General features: G+C 52.4%; 13 protein-coding genes across 13 annotated transcripts; all 13 read left to right on the forward strand.

Annotated features, from left to right (window-relative positions):
• Positions 1-286: 286 nt before the first annotated feature.
• On the forward strand, positions 287-1354 carry DQ04_01831000 (putative suppressive immunomodulating factor; the record flags this gene model as incomplete). The annotated part of the gene is made up of 1 exon (XM_009311200.1): positions 287-1354. One exon carries the CDS (start codon positions 287-289, stop codon positions 1352-1354), a length of 1068 nt encoding a protein of 355 aa, XP_009309475.1.
• Positions 1355-1734: 380 nt separating this feature from the next.
• On the forward strand, positions 1735-2457 carry DQ04_01831010 (putative retrotransposon hot spot (RHS) protein; the record flags this gene model as incomplete). The annotated part of the gene is made up of 1 exon (XM_009311201.1): positions 1735-2457. The coding sequence occupies one exon, from the start codon at positions 1735-1737 to the stop codon at positions 2455-2457; it is 723 nt and encodes a 240-aa protein (XP_009309476.1).
• Positions 2458-2784: 327 nt separating this feature from the next.
• Positions 2785-4017, forward strand: DQ04_01831020 (putative trans-sialidase; the record flags this gene model as incomplete). The annotated part of the gene is made up of 1 exon (XM_009311202.1): positions 2785-4017. One exon carries the CDS (start codon positions 2785-2787, stop codon positions 4015-4017), a length of 1233 nt encoding a protein of 410 aa, XP_009309477.1.
• A 268-nt stretch (positions 4018-4285) lies between these two features.
• Positions 4286-4936, forward strand: DQ04_01831030 (hypothetical protein; the record flags this gene model as incomplete). The annotated part of the gene is made up of 1 exon (XM_009311203.1): positions 4286-4936. The coding sequence occupies one exon, from the start codon at positions 4286-4288 to the stop codon at positions 4934-4936; it is 651 nt and encodes a 216-aa protein (XP_009309478.1).
• A 389-nt stretch (positions 4937-5325) lies between these two features.
• DQ04_01831040 (hypothetical protein) lies at positions 5326-6288 on the forward strand (the record flags this gene model as incomplete). The annotated part of the gene is made up of 1 exon (XM_009311204.1): positions 5326-6288. The coding sequence occupies one exon, from the start codon at positions 5326-5328 to the stop codon at positions 6286-6288; it is 963 nt and encodes a 320-aa protein (XP_009309479.1).
• Positions 6289-6512: 224 nt separating this feature from the next.
• On the forward strand, positions 6513-8087 carry DQ04_01831050 (hypothetical protein; the record flags this gene model as incomplete). The annotated part of the gene is made up of 1 exon (XM_009311205.1): positions 6513-8087. The coding sequence occupies one exon, from the start codon at positions 6513-6515 to the stop codon at positions 8085-8087; it is 1575 nt and encodes a 524-aa protein (XP_009309480.1).
• A 359-nt stretch (positions 8088-8446) lies between these two features.
• Positions 8447-9775, forward strand: DQ04_01831060 (hypothetical protein; the record flags this gene model as incomplete). The annotated part of the gene is made up of 1 exon (XM_009311206.1): positions 8447-9775. One exon carries the CDS (start codon positions 8447-8449, stop codon positions 9773-9775), a length of 1329 nt encoding a protein of 442 aa, XP_009309481.1.
• Positions 9776-10239: 464 nt separating this feature from the next.
• Positions 10240-11559, forward strand: DQ04_01831070 (putative sugar transporter; the record flags this gene model as incomplete). The annotated part of the gene is made up of 1 exon (XM_009311207.1): positions 10240-11559. The coding sequence occupies one exon, from the start codon at positions 10240-10242 to the stop codon at positions 11557-11559; it is 1320 nt and encodes a 439-aa protein (XP_009309482.1).
• A 721-nt stretch (positions 11560-12280) lies between these two features.
• Positions 12281-13765, forward strand: DQ04_01831080 (dihydroflavonol-4-reductase; the record flags this gene model as incomplete). Its single annotated transcript, XM_009311208.1, has 1 exon — positions 12281-13765. The coding sequence occupies one exon, from the start codon at positions 12281-12283 to the stop codon at positions 13763-13765; it is 1485 nt and encodes a 494-aa protein (XP_009309483.1).
• Positions 13766-15313: 1548 nt separating this feature from the next.
• Positions 15314-18223, forward strand: DQ04_01831090 (hypothetical protein; the record flags this gene model as incomplete). Its single annotated transcript, XM_009311209.1, has 1 exon — positions 15314-18223. The coding sequence occupies one exon, from the start codon at positions 15314-15316 to the stop codon at positions 18221-18223; it is 2910 nt and encodes a 969-aa protein (XP_009309484.1).
• Positions 18224-18449: 226 nt separating this feature from the next.
• On the forward strand, positions 18450-19064 carry DQ04_01831100 (hypothetical protein; the record flags this gene model as incomplete). The annotated part of the gene is made up of 1 exon (XM_009311210.1): positions 18450-19064. One exon carries the CDS (start codon positions 18450-18452, stop codon positions 19062-19064), a length of 615 nt encoding a protein of 204 aa, XP_009309485.1.
• Positions 19065-19231: 167 nt separating this feature from the next.
• DQ04_01831110 (hypothetical protein) lies at positions 19232-20800 on the forward strand (the record flags this gene model as incomplete). Its single annotated transcript, XM_009311211.1, has 1 exon — positions 19232-20800. The coding sequence occupies one exon, from the start codon at positions 19232-19234 to the stop codon at positions 20798-20800; it is 1569 nt and encodes a 522-aa protein (XP_009309486.1).
• A 275-nt stretch (positions 20801-21075) lies between these two features.
• DQ04_01831120 (phospholipid-translocating ATPase) lies at positions 21076-24324 on the forward strand (the record flags this gene model as incomplete). The annotated part of the gene is made up of 1 exon (XM_009311212.1): positions 21076-24324. One exon carries the CDS (start codon positions 21076-21078, stop codon positions 24322-24324), a length of 3249 nt encoding a protein of 1082 aa, XP_009309487.1.
• Positions 24325-24602: the final 278 nt, after the last annotated feature.

The following is a 24602-nucleotide window of genomic DNA, read 5'->3' on the forward strand; positions in this document are numbered from 1 at the left end:
CCTACCTATGATCATGTTCGTGTAGTTGTTGGTATGGTCGAGCGCATCAACGATTACTACCACCGCCACTATTACTACTACCTGCTCTCTTGTCGGGCGGTATCTTGTTGCTCTGTTCGCTCTCTCTTATCGTACATTGACTTGGAAAATACCCGATAAACGGGAAAAAGAAAGGAATATAGAAGCTTTCCCGTGTACCTATTGACTGTTGGGTGAGAAGTAAAGGAGAAAGAGAAGCATAGAGCAGTGGTGACCGCAAAGCACTTTCCAGCTGCAAAAATAAAAGATGCATTCCCCATCGAAATTGAACGACTTCTTTCGAATCGTGGATGATTTTTTCAAAAAGACATTCAGAGATGAATCTGAGGTATTTGTTGCGGTGAAGTCCAGGCAGTACTCCGAGTCTTTCCCGGGGAAACAGCTTTTTTTCGCCGCTCCTCCGCCAGCGGCAGACACGAACGCCGCTGCTGCTGCTGCTGCCGCGAGCAGAAAGACGCCGAACTACATGTCCTTTTCACCCCGCCTGGTGCTCAATAGGGACGGCACTGGCTTCGGGAAGGTGAAGCTCGGCTGTGGGCTCTGCATCCCGCGTGTGTGCCGCTTCGAACAGGGCCTCACACTGAACAATGAGGGTGTTGTGTCAACCAACGTGAAGCTCAGCGAACTCCTAGAGGGGCTTCAGCTGAAGGGTCGCATCTCCGTCAATACTATCGCTCCCGCGTCAGAGGACGTGTCAGCGGCAACCATAGATTATGAGCGTCGTGACTTCTACACATCTGTTGGCTATCAACGTAACGGACTTGGGAGTAGCGACCTCCTTGTGGATTGTGGAACAAAATTCTTTAATCTCCTCGCCGGTGCAGGATTTGAGAGGCAGAAATTATCGTACCTTGAACAACAGGATGCTTCAGCGCAGTTGGACGTGTTGTACGCAGGTTTGGGTTTCACTGGAGTGAATTGGTCCATTGGAGCCAAGATGGTGCGGGCGAACGATGCCTGGAGCAACGCCCGGGTGGCGTTCTATCAGCGGATGGCTCCCAACACCTCTGTGGCATGTGGATACAACTACGACCTGTCTGAGTCCCGGGCACATTTGTCCTTGGGTTTCTCTCAAGGATTCCGTCTTCGCGTACCAACCATCCTCCAGCAGCGAGTAGAGGAGCAGGTGGATACGTGGACAGCTACCCTACCTTTTGTCGGAGCCTTCAAAGCGGAGAGCGATGGCGTGTGCGCTGCGACCATTCGAGGCATCTTTAACGGCGTGGTGCACTGGGGTTTAATTGCCCGGAAAAACATGCTGCTCGCCGCGAGTCCTCCGCAGTTCGGTGTTACCATCTCGATGGAGACAGACTGAAACGCGTAGATTGTGATCATCGCGAGGCTGTCGTCCACCGTAGACACACATGTGTCCCCTGTCTGTGTGTGTGTGTGTGTGTGGCATCGTTCTCTTAGCACCGCATAGAGTTTTCCCGTGTCACTGCATCTTACTCGATACAGCAAGTCTCGTATGGCTGGATGCGTTTAACGGGGGCTAAAAACAAGAACAAAAGACAGTGGAAGCGAGGCAAGGAAGATCGGTTCCACATGCGCTTCTCTAGCTGCTCCATTCTGACACGTACTGGACCTCAGCCTCAGTCGTCTCCTTCAATCATTTTCTTCTGTTTTACAGTGTGGAAAAGAAAGAGAGAAAAAAGAGGTGATCGTGTTTGGTGCAAAGCAATAACGTCAGTAGACATGGTAATGAATGCCGTTACGAGGAGACTGACGGTGTTGTGCTCGAGCCGCCCACTTGCGGCAACTCTCATCATATCACTTTTCGGCATTCTGGTAAATCTCCTCTTTGTATACCTGCTGCGCTACTTCCGCCCCACCGACCGGAGCAGACATCACAGGCATACACACAGCAGCTCTAGAAAAGAGCACAAAAAGGGGAGGAGCGGAGAGTCTAGGAAGTCCGTACCCAACGTGCTCCTTCTACTCGGCATCCCTGGAAGTGGGAAGACAACATGGGCCGAGCAATACCTCGAGCGGTGTGACCACTCGTACGCCATCGTCAGCGTGGACGAGACGCGAATGAGTCTCACCGGTAGGGCTGATGACATCTCTAAAGAAGAGGAGGTGTGTGAGGCTATGATTCGTGAGGTGGTTGATCACATTAAGAATCGGCAAAACATTATCGTTGATGGCGGTGTGCACGCCATGGACGAAGCGTTCCGCCGCCGTCTCATGGATGCGGCGTCATCATGCAATAGGATGGTAAAGGACTTCCCCATTAAGGCGCTCTTCGCGCGCGCACGCCTGTCAAAGGATGCGGAGGAAGGCAAGGTTCGGTACTACCCTTCCGAAATAGAACTGGACGAGCTGGAAGTGATTTTCAACAAGGCACAGGCGCGCATTAAGGAGGAGGGATGGAAGCCGCTCCTGGAGTCTGCACATTCGCGCTCAAGGAGGGCATGATACCACGTATTTTTTGCGCAGTTCCATGGCACTTGTATGTGTTGCCTCTTATTTGGGGGAAGAGGCGGATAACCTAATTGTGGATTGCGCTTTACGAGGGTTGGGGTACACATGCGTCCCTAAATGATTCCGGTCGAAACGAGAGGAAGCAAAAAAGATGTCTCATGGAATTCTCTCTACCACTGTTGTTATTGGCTTTTTTGTACTGATGATGATAATGATGATGAAGATGAGGATGGGGTGCAGTTTCACTCCGCTCTTCCTCATTAACCCTCTTAAACTCTTTTTTCTTTTTAATGTTGCCGTCGCTCGCTCGTCCAAAGATTGATGATCTCACCCTCATTGGTGTGGTCCAGGGCACAGCTCCAGAAACCGCAGCCAGATGAGGATGTTGCGACTCGACTCGCACAGTGGCTTCCAGGATTAATGGTGCATTCCCGGTTGAATGGCGGCAGTCCTTCTTCATCCCCAGCTGAGGAGATGGGTGACCGTGACGGACTGCTCATTCATGCCGCACATCGTCGCTCTCTCTACCTCGGCTGTGCGCGGCATCTCTCACAGTTTTCCGACGCGCACGACTACTACCGTCTGATGATGTGGTGTCACGATCAGGGCATCTTCATTCACCCTGCTGTCTGTGTGCAAAGACGCCCATCGTTGTACCGCGACCACGCTTTCACTGTCTCACAGAACATTGAAAGGTTGACCCCACTGCTAGCCATCCCGGAGTCGCTTATCATTGGGTTTAAGAATCTGAGTGACACGAGTGACTCCGACAACAGTCTGCGGGATGAGAAGCGGGAAAAGGAGTTCAATGAACTGAACTCTGGGGACGGGAGTGACTCCGATGTGTGCCAGTTTTTTTTCGCTTCACTGAGCATGGTTGTGTCTGACCTCGTGACGGCGAAGAGCAGTCCACTGACGGATCCGCGTTGGGCCTTCGCAGAGCTACTTGGAAAGGTGCGAACGCTGAAGAATGCGCCGTACCTCGAGGATGATGTGGTGCTGGACGCGGAGTCCTCGGGTCTGGCCGACGTGCTGTTGCAGATGATTCGCAATTACATCAATGGGGGTCCGCTGGTAGGAAAAGTTGACCGCACAGAACTTCGCTGGGCAGTGAGCGTATGCCTCTCCCACTCCACACCGCTTGCGATTGCAGCGACGAGATCGATTGGAATAATTCCCATGGTACACCTCTTTCCGCATGGTGGGAAGGAAACAAATGCGTTTCTTGTTTCCCGCACAAGCCGCCCGCACTCTGCGGAGAAAATTGCGGCATACTTTAGCACGCATCATGGCTACGACTTTGCGCACGCGAGGGAAGGTAAATGGATTTATGTCGTGCCCTCCCGCCCTCTCCTCGCGGGTGAAGAGATTCACCTGCAGGCCATGGCTCCTGTTTGTGGAAGAGACTCGGAGGCTGAGAAAATGTGGCGACTGTCGTGCGCCGCTGCACCAAAGGAGTATATGACATCGGCTGCCGTTGCGCAGATGCAGCAGCGTCTCACATGTGAGCTCATTGAGAAAGGTGACGATATCCTTTCGGGGAGAATGTCTTAATAACACAACAGTGGTGCCCGCTGTACAAGGATGTGCAATTTGTTTTTGTTGTTGTTGCATGCCACCTTCGTACCGCTTGTGTGTTGTGCTGGTTCACATAAAGGGAACGAAAATTTGTATTTGTTTTTTTTTTCTTTGTTTTTTCCTTCATTGTTCGTGGCAAACATTGTGGTTGGAAAGTCTCTTTATTCCTCTTTGTTATTTCACCTTTACCCGTCTCAATCCTCGCATCTCAGGCCGCCACACTCTTCTTTAGCGACGGCACTGAATGGTTAAGCGGGTACGCAGCACGTCTCCCCCGAAGAAGACACTGAAACGACGAAGGCGCGGCGGTAGACGACGCGGCAAGAAGCGGCGTAGTGAGGTCAACTTGCAGTCGGTTCCACCGTCTTTCCTTTGCCACATATGCACGAAGAACCACTGGACAATTTCCTGTCCTCAGCTGTGGCAGAATCCACAGGACTACCCGCTTATGGATAAGAGAAAAGGCTGCCGTAAGTGCGCCCAGCGCGGCCATCTGTCTTCACAATGTCCCGTGAAAAAGTACCGCTGCGCTGACTGTGGTGGGTTGCACGATACGCGCGACTGTGAGTTTGATCACAAGAGCGAGGAATGGCATGAGTTCTACGACCCTGTCACGCAGCACGTCTACTACGCTCATAGTGAGACACAAGAGGTGCGGTGGACACCCCCGGCACATTGGCTGGATGTGGTGCTGTGGTTTTGCTCGAACTGCAGGGTTCTCATGCCCACCACTCTGCCGGAGTGCGTCAAGTGCCATGCTCCACGAATGGAGTCGAGGGTATCGAATGTCTCATCTCCCTCTTCCTCTTCTTCCTCCGCCACCTCCTCCTCTTCAGGTAATGATGATGAAAGCGACGAAGACGACAGCGACTCATCAGTGGATGGGGAAGATTAAGCTGGGCCGAGTAGGAGAGCAGGACAACAAAGATGTGCCCGACACCTCCCCCCCCTCCCCAGATTTGGTGGGCGCTTCTTTGTCACTCTGTTTCCAGTTCATGTGTGGATCGTGTCGGGCGACGTCTCTCCTTCTGGGTGTGCCTTATTCTCTCCTATCGGAAGATAGACTCGGTATTCGTCGCGTAAAAGGCCTTTACACTCATGGAGTGTGGATCGGTACTGTTTCTGTGTGTTGTGCACTCCTATTTTTTTTTTGTTGTCTGGTACGTGCTCGGTTTAAAATTGGTTTTACTATTATCATGATTACTGCTTTTTTTCCTTTTTTTGTTTTTTATTTTATTTTTGCTGGGCCATGATGGTGTGGCCGCCAAGGGTAAAGGGGGGGAAATGGTGAAGAGTGAGGAGTGCACCAAACCTCTTCAGCGACCCGCTTCAAAAGCGTGGCGACGAAGAAATGCCATGACAGGCTTGTATGCTGTTTGCAGTCAAGACGCGCCACCCCCTTCGGACAACGCCACTCCAGTAAAGGCAATAGACCAGCTGGAGAAGCTTGCTTCGTTGGGTCGCTCGTTGGGTGGTCCGCTTCGTTGCACAGCATGCCGGATTTCCATTCATATGACAGAAAAGACCCTGGTGTATCGCCTGAAGACGTCGTATCGTGTTGAGAACAGTTTGGAGACCCGCTTCGCTCTCATATTCCCTGTGAGTGAGTGCGCCGGCACGGTTCTGTCGCTCTCAGCCCGCATTAATAAGAAAGCCGTTACGGCCGAGTTAGTGCGCGTCGAGGGTGACCCGTCGGAGCTCTCCTCGCTGCGACTGATGCCGGCTCTGCAAACGTCATCGAAGGATGCCACACCAAGCCCAAAGCGTGAAGACTCAGGGGCGATTTACGGCATCACACCTGGAGCCTCGGACGTGATGGAAGGTGGAGTGGCAGAGGTGGGAGCGGAGGTGCTCGTAGAAATTCGATGGGCTACGAAACAGCTGACAAGTAGTGAACCGCACGCGCTACAAGTTGTGTATCCGTTTGTCTGCGCGCCTCGATTGCCGGACGAGGTGGTGTGCCGTACCGTGTTTTCCTCGCGTATTGCGGTAGTGCGCAGCCCGAATTGCCGCGGCAGTGGGCAGTTGCTGAACTGGAGGGCGCGTGGGGGGCGCTGCAAGGTTTGGCTCACCCCTGCAAATGCTGCGATGACGTTGCGTCGAGAAGACGGCGTTTTTCTCCTTACATTTTACTTTCAAGACCCCTTTGGCCTTGAACACCAGTGTGGTGCCTTTGGACCAGTGTGTGTCGTAGTGTTTGTTGGCATTATTCTATGGTTGCTGCTAACGAAAGATCTACAGTCATGACTGGAGCAGAAAGAGTTGGAATGGGGGTATTTGACAACGTTGATTCAGAGTGAAGAGAAGTGTTGCTGTATACCCATGTTTTGTCAGTGATGGGACTTTTTTTTTAGTTCTTTTGTGTGCGGGTGGTGTGCTTTCTCCCTATTCTCTTTCCTGCTGCGGGGTTTTTGTTGTTGATGTTGTCGTAGGTTGGGGTTCTTTTATGTTCATACCCGCGTGAAAGACCCATGGAAATGGAGCAATCGACCGGCGATACGCCGTTCTACTCCGATTTTGGTCAATTCAAAGAGGGATACAACCGTGAGGAGGCGGAGGCGGGCATCAACGATGCCTTCCACAAGCGGCAGCTGCTACGACAGGAACTTTATTTGAAGGAGCTGATGCTTGGCAGTGGGCTCGGTCATGCCGCAGAGCGAACAGTTCACGGCAGATTATATCAACCGCAGGCGGCGCTGCAAACAACGACTGACGTTGCTGCAACCACAGTGGCGGCGGAGAGAGGCGACGTGGAAAGTGCCGCAAACGCATGCGCCACCCAGTCCGACATGGCACTCCTTGACACTTCCCCGTCAAGCGTCATGAAGCAGTTTACCAAGGTGGAAGTGGAGGTGCAGAGTTTAAAAGAGGTTCACCAGCAGTTGGATGATAATATGCGCATAGCTGAGGACAGTATTGCACAGGGTTGCAAACCCCATACCTTTGATGCTGTGTTGGAGTCTCTTTCCATCGTCCTTACGATTTTAGAGGAGGGTGACGCGCGAACGCAGGTGAGGCTCCCCATGCAGGAGGAAAGCGCGGTGCCACTTCAAGGTGCAGAGGCTGTCATGAGATACGCACAACAGTATATCACCCCGCTGGCGCTGACGCTGGTGAACACCTTGTACGCAACAGAGTGGATGCTGCAGTACACCATGACATTCATCAACTCCCTCGTAGCGAAGGACGAGGAGGAGGCACAGTTGCGGATGGAACTTCTTGCGCGGTGTGTGCGGTGGTTGGGGAAGATTGATCAATTCGTTGCTTTTGCTTTTGCATTTGAACTGAAGTGGCAGGCGTACGAGACCTTCTCGACGCTGCGGGACTCGGCTGAGCGTTTCATTGGAGGTCTCATCCGCAGTGTGGAGAAGGATATGGCAAATGTACTTCTCGTTTCATTTCCAAAACGGCGCAAACAATTGTTGTTGTTGGAAGCAGGTATTAGAGAGCGTCTTCAGCGGATTATTTCGTTCCTTCACCAAATTGAGACTGAGTGGATGCCAGATATGAAAGTGCAGATGGATTGGAAGGACGAGTTTCTCTCTCAGATTATGGAGAAGATACACACTGTCATCGCCCCGGCGTTCCTCTCCGCGTCATTGGGTTTTATTGATGATTCTCTGTACAAACTTGTGGCGGGAAAGAGTCGACTGGGTTTCCGCAGTGCCAACAGCTCAATTCGAAGCGGCGGCAGTCGCCGCTCCCTGCCGCCGCGAGCGTTGCCGAATGTTTCAGTAGCCACACAAGTCGAAGACGGTCGTGTCGAGGAGAAGCTGAGCTTCCAGCAGATTGGCATGACGGTGAAGAGGTCGGCGAGTCTTGTGGTGGGGCTGCAGCTGTGCATGGGAGCCCGCTACGTGCTGCAGCAGTGTGGCGTGGAGCATGACGAGCGGTGGGGTTTTTCTTTGGGCGAGTCGCCGGACGCCCCAAATGCTATTCGCGATGCGGCGGAAGATGTAGTACGCTTAAGGGAATCCATTCAGCAGCGCGTGCGGGAGCGCACGGAGCAGCAGGCGGAGGCGCTACGTGTATTCTTTCTGACGTGATGCCCATCACACCTCATCCCCTCACCTTTTTTTGTAGGTCTGTGTGTGTTTGGGGTGGGGTGGAGGGGAGCAACAGTGGGAATGTATATGAGGAACACGATCGCGAACGGGTGCGTCAATGAATGGAAGAAACAAAGGGAAAGCTGAATAAGCGGCAAGGTATGTCTCTCTTTCTCTCACTGCTTGGGAAATATGGCCTTTTTCACTTCCGTAACTCATGTCGTATTTTTCTTTTTTTGGGTGATTATGTCTCTTGTCCTTTCAACCCCTCTCTCCTTATCTCTCTCTCTCTCTCTCGTTCGGTTCATTTCTCTTTCTCAACCAGGTGCTCGCTGTTTGCTCGCGCACGTGAAGGACAAATGGTGAATGGCGCTGGTCATAGCGCCAAGTGCGTCTACGTCCTCTCCGACATTGATGGCTTCAAATACAAACTTGTGATGGAGGGGGATGTGCATCTGTTAACAACGACAAAGGTGAAACGATACCTGCAGCACGCCACGGGACTCAGTCCCCAGCACCAGGAGCTTTCCTTCAAGGGCAGGATCATGCAGGACGGCGAGTGTGGTGGTGACATCGGCCTTACAGACGGTGCGATGCTTCGGCTGCAGCACGTGCACGCCTCACAGCGAGCAAGTAGCAGTGCTGGTGCTGGCGGGAGCCGGCCGTCAAGCCGCTCGATGTCCGCGAGCACTGTGAGCCATCAAGGTAAAGCAACAGTAGCGAAGACTTTTGTGCCGATCTCTCCTATGGCAGGGTCATCGACGCCGCTCCAGAGTGGTCGTCACCGTGATGCTCATGGTTTTAATGGCGAACTTGCCGGCCCCCCACGCGCTGATACAAGTTTTTCTAGGCGCGACACACGCACCGAGCGTGAGTATCGAGAATTAGAGTTGGAGAACGCTCGTCTGGAGGAGCGTTTATTAGAGGCGGAGCGGGAACTCGCCAATGCCCGCTCGGATTGGCGTCTGCAAGAAGAGGTTGAACAGCTGAAGTGCACCATTGCACAGTTAGAAAGTGAGAAGGCCGGTGCCGCGCGGGCCGCGGAAGAGAAGTGGCAGGTGAAGCAGGCGGAGCTCGTGAAGGAGCTCGATATCATGCGGGAGGAACGGCGGCGACTGCGCCGCGAACAGGCGTTCTTTGAGCAGGAGCAGCGGGCGCTGGTGCATGCCCTCGAAGGACAGATCCGCACACAGCAGAAGGAGCTCGTGGAGCAAGAGACACGATTGGAGAAGCAACGCGAAGAGTTGCGTTGCGCCAATAAGACCGTTTCTGAAACGGTACAATGCAGCCTTGAGAAGTTATCGCAGGAGCTCAACATATCGCCACTGAAGTTAGACGACAATGACACATGTGTTGTGCCCTTGAGTGATGGTGCAAACATCCTCATCACACTAGACCCCGCCACGGAGCGTATGTTCATGTACGCCACCATCGCGAACACATTGCCTTCGAGCGCGGAGGTCCGGCTGCGTCTGTTTGAGACGTTACTCGAAGGCTCACTGCTGGGTCGCGACATGGCTGGTGGCGGTGTGGGCATATGCACACTCAACAACCTCATCATTATGGATATCTGCGTGGACGTGGCACACGCTGATGAATACGCCTTGGCAAGCGTCGTTCGACCCTTCATGGCGGCTGCTCAGCACTGGATGGAGGTGATAAAGAATCTGACCTCGCAGCAGGCCTGACTGTATCGTTTCCGAGAATCACGAAATGAGCGGCATTACGATTTCGCGCGTCAAATTGCGTGAGCGCAGATTCAACCAGTAGGAGGAGGGTTGCTGTTTTCTTCTTTCCTCATATAAAAAAAGGACTTGTGTTGTTGTTTCTTTTTGCCATCAGTGCTGCACAAGCAGACATGATAATGTCAACATTGGCATTTAAATTGATTGTCTTGTGTTAGAGTTGTTGCTTGGGGAGGTAACCGGGCAATTATCCCGTTGTCAGTGTGACGACTGTGTGCTGCGCCGACTCCCTTCAAACGAATCTGTTCTATTTCATGAGCACCAAATCTGCTTAAATGTCCATCTGGGGCCATCCATGCGTTTACCTATGTGTGTGTGTGTGTGTGTGTGTGTGTGTGTGTATGCGTTTTGTCTTGTTTCGTCTTCTTTTGGAGTAGGGGGGTTCTTTTCCAGAAGAAACTAGTTACATGGAGATTCGCTGTTTCTTGGTGCACTGCAGCGATACTTCCGCGGGACTCCCTTATGTGGAGGTGCCGCCGCCCTCTGCTGACGTGCGTGATACGGTGGCCAAGGTTTTCGGCAGGCATTCGCCGGAATTCTATTGGCGTCTCGGCAACGACCCCCGCTGCTCCCGCCGCATGGTGTCGGTGTCGCTAGAGAATTGTGTTTCTGCGGAAGAGCCGTTGACCAGCCGAGTGCACCCGCATGTTCCGCAACGCCTCGTGCTGAAGTGTCTTGGCAAGAATGCAATAAAGGTTACCCGGTGTGCAGTTGTGGTCAACCCTGGCAACCAGCAAGCACGGCAGGATCGCTTTCTACTGCACCGTAACGAGTCCACGGTGCTTCGGGTTGGTGATTGCATTGGTGTAACAGACCGAGTGTGGATGCAGGTTGTGCTAGCGTGTCTCTGCGTCAATGATGCGGCAAAGGAACCGTTCGTGATGTCGCAGGACAACACGGGCAGAGTTCACCACTCTGGGTGTAAAGTGCTGTGTCCGCAGTCGCCGGAGCTTCCTCCGTATCCATTCGTGCACGTGGACCGGCCATGGCAGAAGCTGCCGTCTTCTGTGCGGGCCTCGCTTGTGCATACCGTGTGGCGGTTCCAACTGTCCGCGGACTCCAACACGGCCGGAACAACGACACCAGCGGGACCAGCCATGGATACCTTGAGCCTCACGTGCACATCAGAAATCACCTTCAATGGGAAGGACGACATGGTAGAGGAGGCAGCAACGGTGACGGTTGCCAGTAATTGTTCACTTGTGTGTGCTAAAGACGGAACGGGTACGTCAAGTAGTGAAACTCGAAGCAAACGACAGCAGCATGTTGCCTCATCCGGAAGCCACGCTGCCGAATCTCAAGCCCTTTCATTAGACGCAGAGCCTCTCCAAAAGAAACAGTGTACTTCTGCCACTAGTCTGACAAACCTGCAGAGTGTGCCCCCTACCGGCTTGGTTGAAAATAATACTTATTGCGACACATATGATGAACGTTTAGATGAAGCACTTTGTGCGCTTGAGGCGCGAGTCGCTGTTGCCGATCGGATCATCACAGCGGAGCCACCGCCGCCGCTGCTGCTGGGTGACAGCCCGACGACAACGAAAGGCCAGTCAGTGGAGCCAGTGCGGTCGGGTCGTTGTGGTCGGTCCGTCGGGGTGAACAGGCCCCTCCAGCAAGTGGGCAATGCGCAGGAGCAGCAGCAACAGCAGCAGTTTGGGCGCCTGGGCGGCGTCATTGCCACTCGTCCCGCAAATGATGAGTCGCAGGTGGTGTACTACCGTCACTAGATAATCATGGTGCTCTAATCACAAATGTGCCCTGCATTTTGTTCTTGTTTCCTTCAGCATCTCAAAATGTTACGTTGCCGGGGGCATTTTACATGGTTGCTCAGCGTGCATCCCTTTTCTTTTTCGCATTACCGCCGTTCGTCGTTGGATATCAACAATGAATGCCCCCTCTCTCTATCTCTCAAATGTTACTTATGTGTGTTTTCACATTGTCGTTTTTGTCAGATTCGCCTCGTTTCCTTTTTGTGTTTTTTTTTTTTCTGTTTTGTTGGGTGCCACTGAAGTTTGTTTTAGTGTCATCCACAACGGTGAGCCTTTGCCGCGGAGCGTCAGGAGTGCGATCCTTAGCGTGGTTAGTGAAGCGGAGCACCAGGTCGAGGGCAAGAGAGAGAGTGTGTGTCTGTGAAAGGAAAGAGAAAGAGATAAGAGGAGAAATCGTTGGGGGGACGAAGACGATAAGGAGAAGGAGGAGCAAAAGAAAAGGATCTCGCACCCCCACACCCCTCTGTTACCCATCGCACCGTTAGAAGGCAGAGTGTGGGAGTGTGAGCGCGATTAAGAGGCACTTAAGGTATAAGGTGCGTGGACCTCCAAAGCAGAGGGAAAAAAAAAGGTGAGCAAGCACGTCCACAACAACAAGAAAATAACAAAAAAAAAAGAAACTAACAACAACAACAGCATGCTGCGCGTGTTCTCTGGAAGCTGTCTCTCTCTAGAAGATATGGAGACCGTCCGCCGTCCTAATTTAGTAAAGCAGCCTCACGTATTGGGCCCTGGCGTTGACTTCTTCACTGAAGACGGCGAGCCTGTTCGCCCTCAGCCTTGTGTGCACACTCTGCAGAAGGTCTTCTCTGGAAGTGCTCTGGACCTCAACGCAATGAATGGCGATATCGTCTCAGAGGAGGAAACGCCGCAGTCCACCAGCTCGCGCCACAATAACCAACAACACCAGCAGCAGCAGCAGCAGCAGCAGCAGGTCTTGCCAGGGGCAACAGTGTCAACAATACTCAACCAACTTTCGTCTGAAACCGAGAAGGAGCGTGCTAAGAGTGCCAAAAATAAGACGAATGTGCTTGTTGTTGGAGGCATTGGCTACATATCCAGCCATGTTGTGACCAAGCTCCTCGACGCCGGTTACACCGTTCGGGCAACAGTCCCCAATACTTTAAGTCAGCAGCAACAAACAGACCTCTACTCCATGAACCGCGATCCCGAGCAGCGCCTGAGTGTGTTCGAGGCGGATATGACAAACTCAGCAAGCTTGCGCGACGCTCTGCGGGGATGCAAATACGTCATACACTGCGGCTGCGCCGGAACCCCAGGAGACAAGGACCCCGTCACATTGCATGTAAGTGCTGTTCAGGCACTATTCGACGCTATACGTTTGGTTGGAAAGTCAACCGTTAAGCGGGTAGTCATAACTGGTGCAGCGTCCTCCGTGTTCCACATCACCGACCCGGATCCCCCGTCGGGATCTTTTGATGAGTCCTGCTGGAACACAGTCGCCACGGCGACGACTGACCTCATTCCGTACGCGCGCATCTGTTTTGAAAAAGAGGCGTGGCGGCTAAAGCATATGCTCGGTGTGGAGTTGGTGGTGGTTTTGCCATCCATCACGATTGGGCCCAGTCACACGGAGGAAATTAGCGATGCCATGATGCGAATACAGGAGTTGGCCAACGCCTCCTCGAGCTTCCCGTATGCACCCAATGTGTATTGGAACTTCGTAGATGTACGCGATGTGGCTGAGGCGCATGTGCGAGCTCTGGAGTCTCAGGAGGTAAGGGACCAGCGCGTCATAGTGTCAAACGGGTGCTTTAGTTACGCTGAGCTTGCGAAGATGATCAAAGAGGCGTACCCGCACCTCACGCCACCTACACGCACCGCCAACACCTTGATGACGCTCCTCCTCGGTGCCACGCAGGCGCAGGTGAAGTTGCAATTCCTGTGGCGTACCGTGGGCGTCCGGAAGCACCTAGATACGCACAGAGCGGTGACAGGGCTTGATATGAACTTCATACCAATGCGGGATACGATACGCGCCTGCATCGCGCAGTTCATTTGTGCCGGCGAGGTGCCCTCAGCAAACGCGCCACGGGCGATGGGCAGTCGCACTCGGCTCGTCGTAATCTCCACTGTCTGCGCCGGGTTCGGTGCAGCAGCCGTGGCAGCGTGGGTCGTAGCGCGGACCAGGTGGAGAAGGTAATGTCACAAAAAGGTGCGGGTCATTCCTGCCCATTAACCCTCTTTTTTTAGCTTATTCGCTTTTTCTTTTTTTTTTTTTGTTGGTTGATGAGTTTATTGTTGTTGTTGTTGTGGTGGTGGTGGTGGTATTTGTTTGTGTGAGTCACTCTCGTTTGTGTTGTCATCACCGAATGATGAGGGCACATTGATTGCGCTGTAGCGAAGGAAGATTGAGACACGAGCAGTGAAAAGGGATACCAAAGTAATAGAGAAGCAAACAGATGGGAGAGATTGTGTGTGTGTGTGTGGGAGAGAGAGGGGGGGGGGAACAAAACAATTGTTAGATGATGTATTTGCTAACGTAATACCTGATATAAGATGAAAATGGCAAGGTGGTGAGCCTACACAACAAAGAAGTCAAAGCGGCGAGTAACAAAGGGGTACCAAGAAAGCACGGCGGTATAGAACGAGAGAGACAGAAGGGGAGCAAGCCGAAGAATGGTCGCGGGTGCACAGAGAAGGAAAGGATATGAAGAGAGGCAAAATAGGTCATCAAGGAAACAGAAGGCTTAAGGGATGAAAAAAAAAAAAGGATGAGGTCAAAGAGGTGCTAAAGCATTTCGGGCAGTCAGGGAAGAGGGTCTGTATGTATGTCTGTGTGTGTGCAGAGAGGGGTAAGAAAGTGCTTTGTGGGGCGTTGGAAGGGGGAAGAGGAGATCTTGGTTAGGCATGCTTCTGCAACAGCAGCGAATCTGGCGGGAGAAGGTTGAATTTTTGTGTTCTTCTTTCCCACACACCAGTTTTCCCTTTCATGATCATTCTCATCTCTCTCTCTCTCTCGATATCTGAGGATGCGACATTTATCATTCTTTTTTGCGTCACACACGGGGGATTGTTTCTCAAAGGCTCTCGCAGTGTGTGGGTGGCAGGAGTATACGTTTATTTATCAGTGTGTATATGAAGATATACTCACTTATTTATATAGACATGTCTCCAGATAGATATATGCAATTTCACGTATTATCTCCCGTTATGCAAACCCCTCTCTGTCGCCGTCTCTCGTACACTTCCTGGCGCTCCCTCTCAACGCTGTCCGTGTGTTGTACAGCATGATATGTTAACACTAATGATAATGATCACGGTGACGTGAGTGCAACACGGCAGGTAGGAAGTATAAAACGCAAAGTTGAAGTATTGACCGAAAGCACTGGAGGAAAAAAAAAAAGAAGAGATGAAAGACGCATGCGTTGAGGAAGGGAGGGGAAGTCGTTATTTAGATTTGTCGTACTCTTCCCAAGCAAGTTCCGTTAATACGCTTGCACCACTATGGTGTTCTTCTTGTTGTTATTAAAAAAAAAAATTTTTCTACTGCACTCTTCCGAGCCGGCTGGGGTCTGTGTCTGTGCGCGTCCCTTTGCAACTTCGTGGCAAATCCCTTTTTGAGGAATGCAAACTTTAGAACGATACATGTCTTCTTCTGTTTTTTTTTTTTGTTTTTGGTCTGCTGGTTGCTTTGAATTGCCGTTCTGAGGCAAGCTCGCCGTTGTGGTTGTGTGTGGGTAGGGCAGCGATGTGGGGTGGCGTGAAGGTCCGCGCGCAGCACGGCGACATCTTCCGCGCGTGGAGCGCCAGCCAGGGACTTGAGAAGTTGAGGCGCCAGCTGTACCGCGAGCCGCGGCCGTGGTACCTGGCGTGGTCGCTGCACCATCACCGGCACCTGCTTAGTGACTACCACTGTGCCCGCCTGCTATCGTGGTGCACAACCGTCATGTGCCTTGAGAGGCGGCCGCCGGCGAGGCAGCAGGCGTACCTGTACGCGCAGCAGGTGTTTCAGGTCATGGTGCACAGCCACAAGGTGGGAACGGAGACATACCAGGAGTTCTTCCGTCTGTGCGCCACCGGTCGTGACTTGACTACAGCGTTCCGCTGGCAGCAGTATTTGGTGGAGACGGATCAAACATTTCCGCTCTCGCACTACACGTGGCTGCTCCACATTGCGGCGCTGTCACCCAATGACGAGAGTGCCGAGGACATGGCGGAAGCAGTATGGGAGACGTACATGGCTCGGTACTGCTCAGTGGTGAAGCACGACCTGACCGGCAACACTGCCATGGNGCATCATCAACCGTCCACGGAGGAGGAAGCACGGCAATTAGCAGGGATGTTCCGTGCCTTCAAGATACTCCGACCACGAATAGCGGATGGCGCCAAGTCGCAACTCCTGCAGTTTATTGACAGCCTCCCTGACGACGAGACTATGCACTCCGCGTGCGGCGGCTGGCCAACAATCAGTCAACATCATACGTTTCCGCACTTGGAATCTGCCATGACATGGGCACCGCCCACTCTGTCCAGTCCTCGGCTTCGCGACTCCATTCTCCACGAGGGTCTCGTCGCTGATTTGGAAGAAGCCACATTTGCACACAACGTGCAGCGTGTTGTGGCGATTGTGGAAGAGTACCGACAGCGTATCTCGGCAGAAAAGAGTGGTGAGAGTGCGACGAGGCACCGAGCGGGTGAACGGGACATTTGGCGCAGCTACGCCGACCCCTCTGTTCTTGCTTTTAGGAAGGAGCTTGTTGAAGATGGTGGAGTTACGTCGGAGCTGTACCACTACCTAATCGTGGCGCTTTCTCTGACGCAGCCCTCTACGGCGCTTCGGACAGTCCGCCGTATGGAGGAGGCGAATCTGCGCGTTCTTGATTTGACACGGGCTGTGATGATTGTGCGTTGTGAAGGGTCATCGGGCGAGCAGATGACGCTTTTGCAAGAGCAACTGCGAGAGATTGAGGAGCGGCAAAAAATTGACGTGGACTACGGTATAACGAGGGAGGTTGAGCTCTTCTGGAAATTCCAATATGCTGATTTTTTCCACTATCGCAATGCACTGAACCAGGTGGATTTGTTCCGTATACTCATGGAGGGTTTGGGGCCCGTCCGGGTACAACAGCTGCTGCTGGACGCACAACACCACGGCACATGCTCGTTGGTGGACGTCACAGTATTGAACGACTCCTTCCGCACGGCTGCCGCACATCACTACAGGTGTGTCCTTGGTGAAAAAGAAGTAAACAGAGCACTAGATGACATTACCAAACACATGCCCAAGCTTGACATTAGCTTAGTCGGATCGCTTCAGCATTTTGGTGACTACGCGCTGCCTGCCGAAGAGTTTGTGTCCACAGACATTTCTTCACTGTGCAAGAAATTAGTGGGGTACGGTACCATCTTTGTCCTAGACTCTTCGTTTGTGGAGACAAGTGAGCAATTCCTCAAACTGGGAAAGTCCAATAGCGACACCAGTGGAATCCGTTCCTTGGTTCTGGTGCCATACTGTTGTCTTAAACAGCTGGCGTCCACGATTGAACAGGGCAAAGATATCGTTTCATTTGATACGGCGCTACGCGAGGCGAATCAAGCAGAATCCTTTATAGCATCGCAGCGTCTACGTAGTCTCTTCGCATTTGTTACTGCTGAGAACAAGAGCACCAAGGCGAGGGTCCTCCACTTCAGTGAGTGTCTTCTTGCCCACACATTAGCTGCTGCAGCTGTCGGCGCTGCAGGTATTGATCCTGGTCAATCAGATAACGATCACCTGCTGTTGGTTCTTGCGATGATACGTGCGGTGGCGCCGAGGGAGTCTAATGTTGTACTGTGCACTGATGATACATCTCTTGTGAGGCGACTCCGCGATGGCGAACTTGCCTCAATCTTTGCTGGGGAGATACACGTCATGTCGTCCGAGCCACCACAGGGGATCGTGGAAAAAGAAGAAGCTCTCATCAACGACAACCCTGATTTCTGTGTGTCAGTAGACTTCCAGCCGAAACTAGACGCTTCCATACCTACGCAGAGGCATACGCCAGGGAAAGCCGCGTCGGTGCTGGATTCGGCTTTGACGCCAACAATGAGCACTGCATGGTTGGATATGCTGAACGAAGAGGAGCAGACGGAAGTCCCATTGGTGGCAGTAAACACGACACCAACACAGAGTGAAACAAAAGATGAAGAGGCGAAACTTGAACACGAGAAGCTCATGAACATGTACGAATCTGAGCACGCTGTGGCGCCTGTTGGTGTTCTGATGTCGGAGGCATCATCTCTAGGGTCGGTGTTTGAACAGTTTGATACTTTGGGGCCCGATGCCGAGATGGACCGAGACATGTCAGCAGCTGCAGCGCCACAACAGGAGCCAGGTCGGCGGAAGGACAGGCCGCGCAAATGGTCCCTGCTGGAGGTTGAGGCTGTGAAAAATCGTGGGGCATCCAATAAGCAACGTTTTCACCTCGCGAGGCGACTGAGCAATGCCTCGGGAGGACGTGTTCCGTTTAATTTCCGCTACAGGGTGCTCGAGGTGGATATAAGGGATAGGCGAAATAAGTTTTTCAAGGACGCCTACACCGAGGGGGTGGCGAAGAAGCGCGAGAATTTCAAGCGAAAATTTGAGGCTTCTCACCTTGTTGGGAGCTTGCAGCCGTGAGGACTGCCTATCTCACTCTACGAATCGGTCTATCTGTTCTGTGTATGCTTCGGTGGATTCTATCTTCTACCTCGCCCCCGGTGGGGTGGGGGAGGGACATTCTACGTCTTCGATATGTAGCGTTTCGTCTTTTTCATCAATCTTTATTCGCCCGGTAGGTTGTTTTAACACATAAACTTTGTGCTTTGTTTCTCTCTTATTGTTTCTATTTTGCTCCTCTAGAGCGATGGATGCCACGAAATCTGCATGCTCCGCGGCTCCTAAACCCTCTACGTTTGACTACTTCACGGAGCGATACTACCACCAGTACATTGTGCAGAATTGCAAAGGCGTGGAAGGCAACAACTGCAGACTGTTAGTGCATAGTAATGGTCTTTGTGTGCTGTGCCTCGACGAGTCACACGCAGCCGTCCGCGCGTTTAAGCAGACTGACATCATACAACACTCCGACGATGGAGCGAAACTTGGTGTGTCCTCCGTGGTATTTGGCTCCGGTCGGGGCAATTCTAGGATGGCGCCGGGAGCTATCCAGGTAGTGGGCAAACGCAAGAAAAATGCAATTATATGCCAGGAAGACACAAAGGTGTGTATTATCACTATGACAGACGGGACTGTGTACAGCATCCCCGCGTGCATTGACGGCTTTGTATTGGAGCTGAACCCAGCGATAATGGAGCGACCCGAACTCATCGTACAGGCTCCCACAGTCGAAGGATATATTGCAGTTATATCTCCAAACTATAATAAGCTAAAATTGGGCAAGTACACAAAGGTCGCCGCGGCCACTGGAGGTGACATTATGGATGATGACGATGATATGGGAAAAGGTACATTAAACTAAGCACAACACTTACATGAATGGTTACGTGTATTTTTTAAAATGCTCCAGGGATTATCCCTGGGTAACAGCAAACTGCAAGGAACCCACGTGCTATTTTTCTCATTTCTACATAGTGCATCATCATAAGCCGAAACGGGCTAAACAAGAGGTGTGGCTTCAACTTGGGCATGAACGAGGTCCAGCTGAGAGCTGCGGAGAGTTATAAGGGGCTCCTTGAGGCGTACTCCACCAGTGAAGAATCTCTAGTTTCTTCCAGAAGCAAAATTCGAGCGCTGAATGAGCACTATGAAGGGAGCGATCTGCAGAAGTCCCTGGGGGTGCTGGAGAGCACAATGAACGCTTCCATCAACACGGATGTGTATGTGGGCACGGTGTGCACTCGCGTAGACGATGCCGTAATGGACGTGCTGGCGGAGCGGGTCATGCTCCCTATTGGCGCCGACGTGGCGCACTCACTCTACGCGAAGCTGGACCCGTCGCTGGTCGGTGTGGAGAGGCGGGGCGACGTCCTGGACCCAAGTCTGCGCATGTCACACGAAGCCGCAGCCGATGTGTTGCGCATTGGTGGCCCGCTCGCATCCTTTGACTTCCCGGAGGAGGTGCGGCGAGTCCACGAGCACCTGTGCCCCTCCGCCATGTCCATTCGCGTTCAGCTTTACAAGCTCGTTATCTACGGGGAGGGCGACTTCTTCGTGCCGCATCGCGACTCCATGTCGTCGGCCGACATGCTTGGCTCTATATCCTTGCAGCTTCCAGTTGCTCATGATACAGACACCGTTGCCACAGAGGCGGACAGAGAGGCGCGTGGCGTGAAGCGGCATGGGCAGCTTGTGTTTTACGTTGGCCGGAACTCTACCGAAGCCGGCGAGAATAGTATTTCAACAACGTCATTGTATAGCGGCTGCTATGATGAGCAGGAGCAGTTTGCGCAAACGGTGGACCTTGGTGCGCTTAGTTCGGCCGTTGCGGAGGACGGCACCATCACCATGTCGTACGCCGCGTGGACGGGAGACGTGCTTCATGAGGTGCGGCGCGTGGAGAATGGGTATCGGGCGGTTCTGCTGTACCGGCTGTACAAACAGGGACACAAGGTGTCGTATATCTCTGCCAGCCTCCGCACCACCGTGACGCAGGGGATTGCGCGAGTGATGAGTGCCATGGCGCTAGGAAGCACGAAGGGTAGTGGCGATGGCGATGACGAATCTGATTTCCGCTACCTCGGAGTGGTGCTGCGCCACGCCTACCCGCCGGCAGGGCTACAACCGGAGTTCCTCAAAGGTGTTGACGCGGTGATGCACAACATTGCCTCCATGACTAACCAGTGCCTGCTCTTCAACGCATATGAGATGCGCGAGGGCACCTTCGGATCCCGTCACCTGCGGTGTAAGGAGGCCGTTGCTCGCATGGTGTTCCTCACCACAGACGCTACGCCCTCAGGGATAAACTTTTCTGATGAGGACGCGTTGGAGGCGATGGGGAGTCAGTACAAGTTGTTCGCCAAGACGGCGTGGGTTGTACTGGGGCTGGGAACTCTAGTTGGTGGTGGGTTCTGCTTTGGCAATGCGGACTGTGGCACGGATTGGTGGTACCGCGCCGCCGTCATGATTGTCACACCAGAGCCGAGTCTCTGGAAGCGGCGGCGCGGTCTGTTCCTTGTCACTTCCAAGGGCCCGGAATGTATGCGGGGGTTGCTGTCGAACCTGGACGTGATGGAGCGGATCGCCTCTTTTCTGTGATGCAGAGAGTAGCGTATGGCGGTGCTAAAGGGGAAAAGCGTGTGGGTGTTTATAAGACGTCATTTGCATTCTTTCAGCTCTTCTTTTTATTGTCCAATAGTGGAGGGCAGACGCTTAGCTGAGAAATCGAGGTGCTGTGATATGCAAACGGATTGAGGGATTTCAAGGGATGACTTCTTCTTTATCTGCACTTGAGGCCCTGTGCGTTGGAACTCCTCGTCTGGGGGAGTGCTCTTGATTTTATTCTTCCCATTTGGCTTTGGTGTAGCTTTTCTATGTACGAGGAAGTTGAAATGGCGCCGGTGTACCTGTCTGTAAATAGTAGCAGCAGTGAAGCTGATGTAGCGTTGCGACTGCCGATTCCTCCAACAAAGCGCCATGGTTTGACACGTGTTGTGAGGGGGTGGTTTAATATGGAGGTGGCGAGTGTAGACGAACCGCGGACTATCGCGCTGGGCTGTGACACAACAGCGTGGTCAGGACAGGGCTTTCCTGACAATGCCGTCAACAACCGGCGGTACTCTGTTGTGTCGTTTCTTCCCCTCGCGCTTTTCCACCAGTTTAGGGCGTTCTTTAACATTTTTTATCTCTTTCTCGCCATGTCTCAGCTAATCCCTGATCTTAAGGTGGGGTTTCTTTTTACGTACTTTTCGCCGTTAGCGCTCGTAGTTTCTCTCTCGCTCATTAAGGACGCTGTGGACGATATTCAACGCTACAGACGCGACAGAATAGCGAACGAAACAAAAGTTGAGAGGCTGCTTTCAAGTGGTGAAACAGGTGTTGTGCGCGCGTCATCTATTCAGGTTGGTGATTTGTTGTTGCTGCACCACGGTCAGCGCATTCCGGCGGACTGTGTATTGCTGCGTACGTCAGAGAAGAGTGGGACATGTTTTGTAAGGACAGATCAACTAGATGGTGAGACTGACTGGAAACTGCGGTATGCATTAAAGGCCACACAGACGCTTAGTGATGAAGCCATTGCTCAGTTTCGAGCGAATATCCGTTGTGAACCTCTTCACAAAGACATATACAAGTTTGTAGGAGCGATGGATGTCTCCGGTGGGGAGCCCGAGGCAATTTCTCTTGAGAACACACTATGGGCAGGCTGTGTTGTGGCATCTGGCTCACTTGTAGCCGCGGTGCTGCATACAGGCGTTGACACTCGTAGCGCTATGAACTCTAGCAAGCCTTCCACCAAGATGGGCTTCATCGAACGTGAACTGAACTTCATTGGGGTGCTATGTTTTTTATTTCTCGTGGTTATCTCATTTCTACTTGTTGTTTTGCAGCAGTTTGAGGGAGAGTGGTTTGTGATGTTTCTCCGCTTCCTCATTCTCATGTCTGCCATTATTCCTATTTCTATGCGTGTGAATGTGGATGTGGGTCGCATGTGGTACTCGTATGAAATCTACCGTGATGGTAAAATGCCTGGGACGGTGGCACGAAACACAAATATCCCGGAGGAACTGGGTCGGCTGGAGTACTTTTTCACTGACAAAACTGGGACACTGACGAAGAATAAGATGGAGTTTCGCGTACTTCAAGTTGGCGCCGATACTGTGTTGAACTATCATGAAGTTGATCGATTCCGAAGGATTATAGCCGCATTTTTTAACGAGACGTATAATATGGGTAGTGGCAGCGCAGTGGAGAGCGGCAAACAATCTACTGTTGTGTCTCAAAGGAACTTGGTACGTGATATTGCATCTGTTGGTGAAGCCTTGCTTGCTCTTGTGTTGTGTCACAATGTGAGTCCGGTAATGGAGGATGGTCATTTGGAGTATCAAGCCTCTTCACCAGATGAAGTAGCCTTTGTGAAGTTTTGTAGTTCCCTTGGCATTTCTCTCGTTCACCGAGACGTGAATTGCATGCAGATCACCACCCCGGGCGGCAGAAGAGTGCATTACGACATTGTAAAGTCATTTCCCTTCACCTCGGAACGGAAGTGTATGGGAATCATTCTCCGTGAGAAGACAGAGACAGGAGAGGGTGGCTACAAGTATCTCATGAAGGGGGCCGACTTTAAAATCGCCACCGTTGTTCGCCCCTCTGATTGGCTGCAGGAGAGCTGCCAAGAGTTCGCGCAGGTGGGACTTCGAACATTGGTGCTCGCACAGCGATTACTCACTGAGGAACAGTTAAGTGCGTTTTTGGCACGATACGATGAGGCGAATGCGGACCTCAGCGATACGCGCGGCGAGTCGCTGGACTCGGCGATGCGCCTTATCGAGCGGGATATGAGACTAATCGGTGTCACTGGCGTAGAGGACGAACTCCAGGACGACGTCACGACGTCGCTCGAGACATTGGGAATGGGTGGCATAAAGGTGTGGATATTGACCGGGGACAAGGTGGAAACGGCCACAACGATTGGCCGCTCAACACGCCTCATTCCACGGCATGCCGCGGTGGAAGTGATGACATGCCGTACGATGGAGGAGGCACAGCAGCAACTAGACAAACTGAATGGACGCTACGCCACGCAACCAAACGGCACGTTCCTCAGCACGCCATGGACACTTATTTTAGATGGTGGGGCACTTTCCTTGTGTCTAATGGAACCCGTGTCCAAGAGCTTCGTGGAGGTGTCGCGGTTGGCGTATTCCGTAATCGTGGCACGCTGCTCGCCCACGCAAAAGGCAGCCGTTATCCGCACCATGCGCAAGTACTCCGCGAAGAAGGTGCGAATGGCTGCGATAGGGGACGGCGGAAATGACGTTTCGATGATACTTGCCGCAGATGTCGGGATCGGCGTTGAGGGGGTCGAGGGGAAGCAGGCCAGCATGGCCGCGGACTTCTCCATCACGAAGTTCTCTCACAGTGTGCGACTAATTATGTGGCACGGACGCAACTCGTACCGCCGCACCTGTCGCATGAGCCAATTCATTATGCACCGCGGTATGGTGTATTCCGTGGTGCAGGCGTTTTTCTCGCTCCTCTTCGCAGGCACCACCATGTCTGTCTTCAACGGCTATCTTCTTATGGGGTACACAACTGTTTTCACTATGGCCCCAGTTTTTGCATTGGTGCTCGATGAAGACATCAAAGAGGAAGACATCAGTGAGTTTCCACAGCTGTACAAGGAGCTACTTAAGTCGCGTTCGATGAATACGCGCTCATTCCTGCAGTGGGCATGGATTTCTGTCTTCCAGGGAGGAATCATGATGTACCTATCACTCCATCTGTTTAATGAGGAGATGTTCCAGATCATGGCAATCGCGTACACGTCCTTGATACTGACAGAACTTGTCATCGTCGCCTGTACGGCGCACCTTCGAATTCTCTGGAGCCAGCGCCGTCTGCATCTGTTTCTTTTCATCGCCGCCGAGTGTTTCTCCATTGCCGCATACTTCTTGGCTGTTGTGGTCCTCCCAGAGACCATTGATCAGGGCTTCTTTTTTTCGTGGGGTTGTTGGTGGCGAGTTACAGTTATCTCGCTAGCAAGTATCGTTCCTATCTTTGTCATGTGGCTTCTAAGCACCTACATTGTGTTTAACAAGAAACTTGCATACATATCGCTCTGACGCGACGGACATTATTTCTGTCTGGTGCTATTCAAGGCATTTGCATCACTCCCCCAGAAAAGGGAACGCCCATACCATTTACAGTCCCTGCTACAACTCACCCCTTTACGGGCAGGCTACATGCTACTCCCGCTGTACACGAAACAAAAAAAACATCAGGTGCTCACATGATGAGCCATGGATGCATCTGTCCTTTTTCTCATTTCTACATAGTGCATCATCATAAGCCGAAACGGGCTAAACAAGAGGTGTGGCTTCAACTTGGGCATGAACGAGGT

Source organism: Trypanosoma grayi (genome assembly GCF_000691245.1).
Source record: "Trypanosoma grayi strain ANR4 Tgr_183_V1, whole genome shotgun sequence".
Classification (NCBI taxonomy): domain Eukaryota; phylum Euglenozoa; class Kinetoplastea; order Trypanosomatida; family Trypanosomatidae; genus Trypanosoma; species Trypanosoma grayi.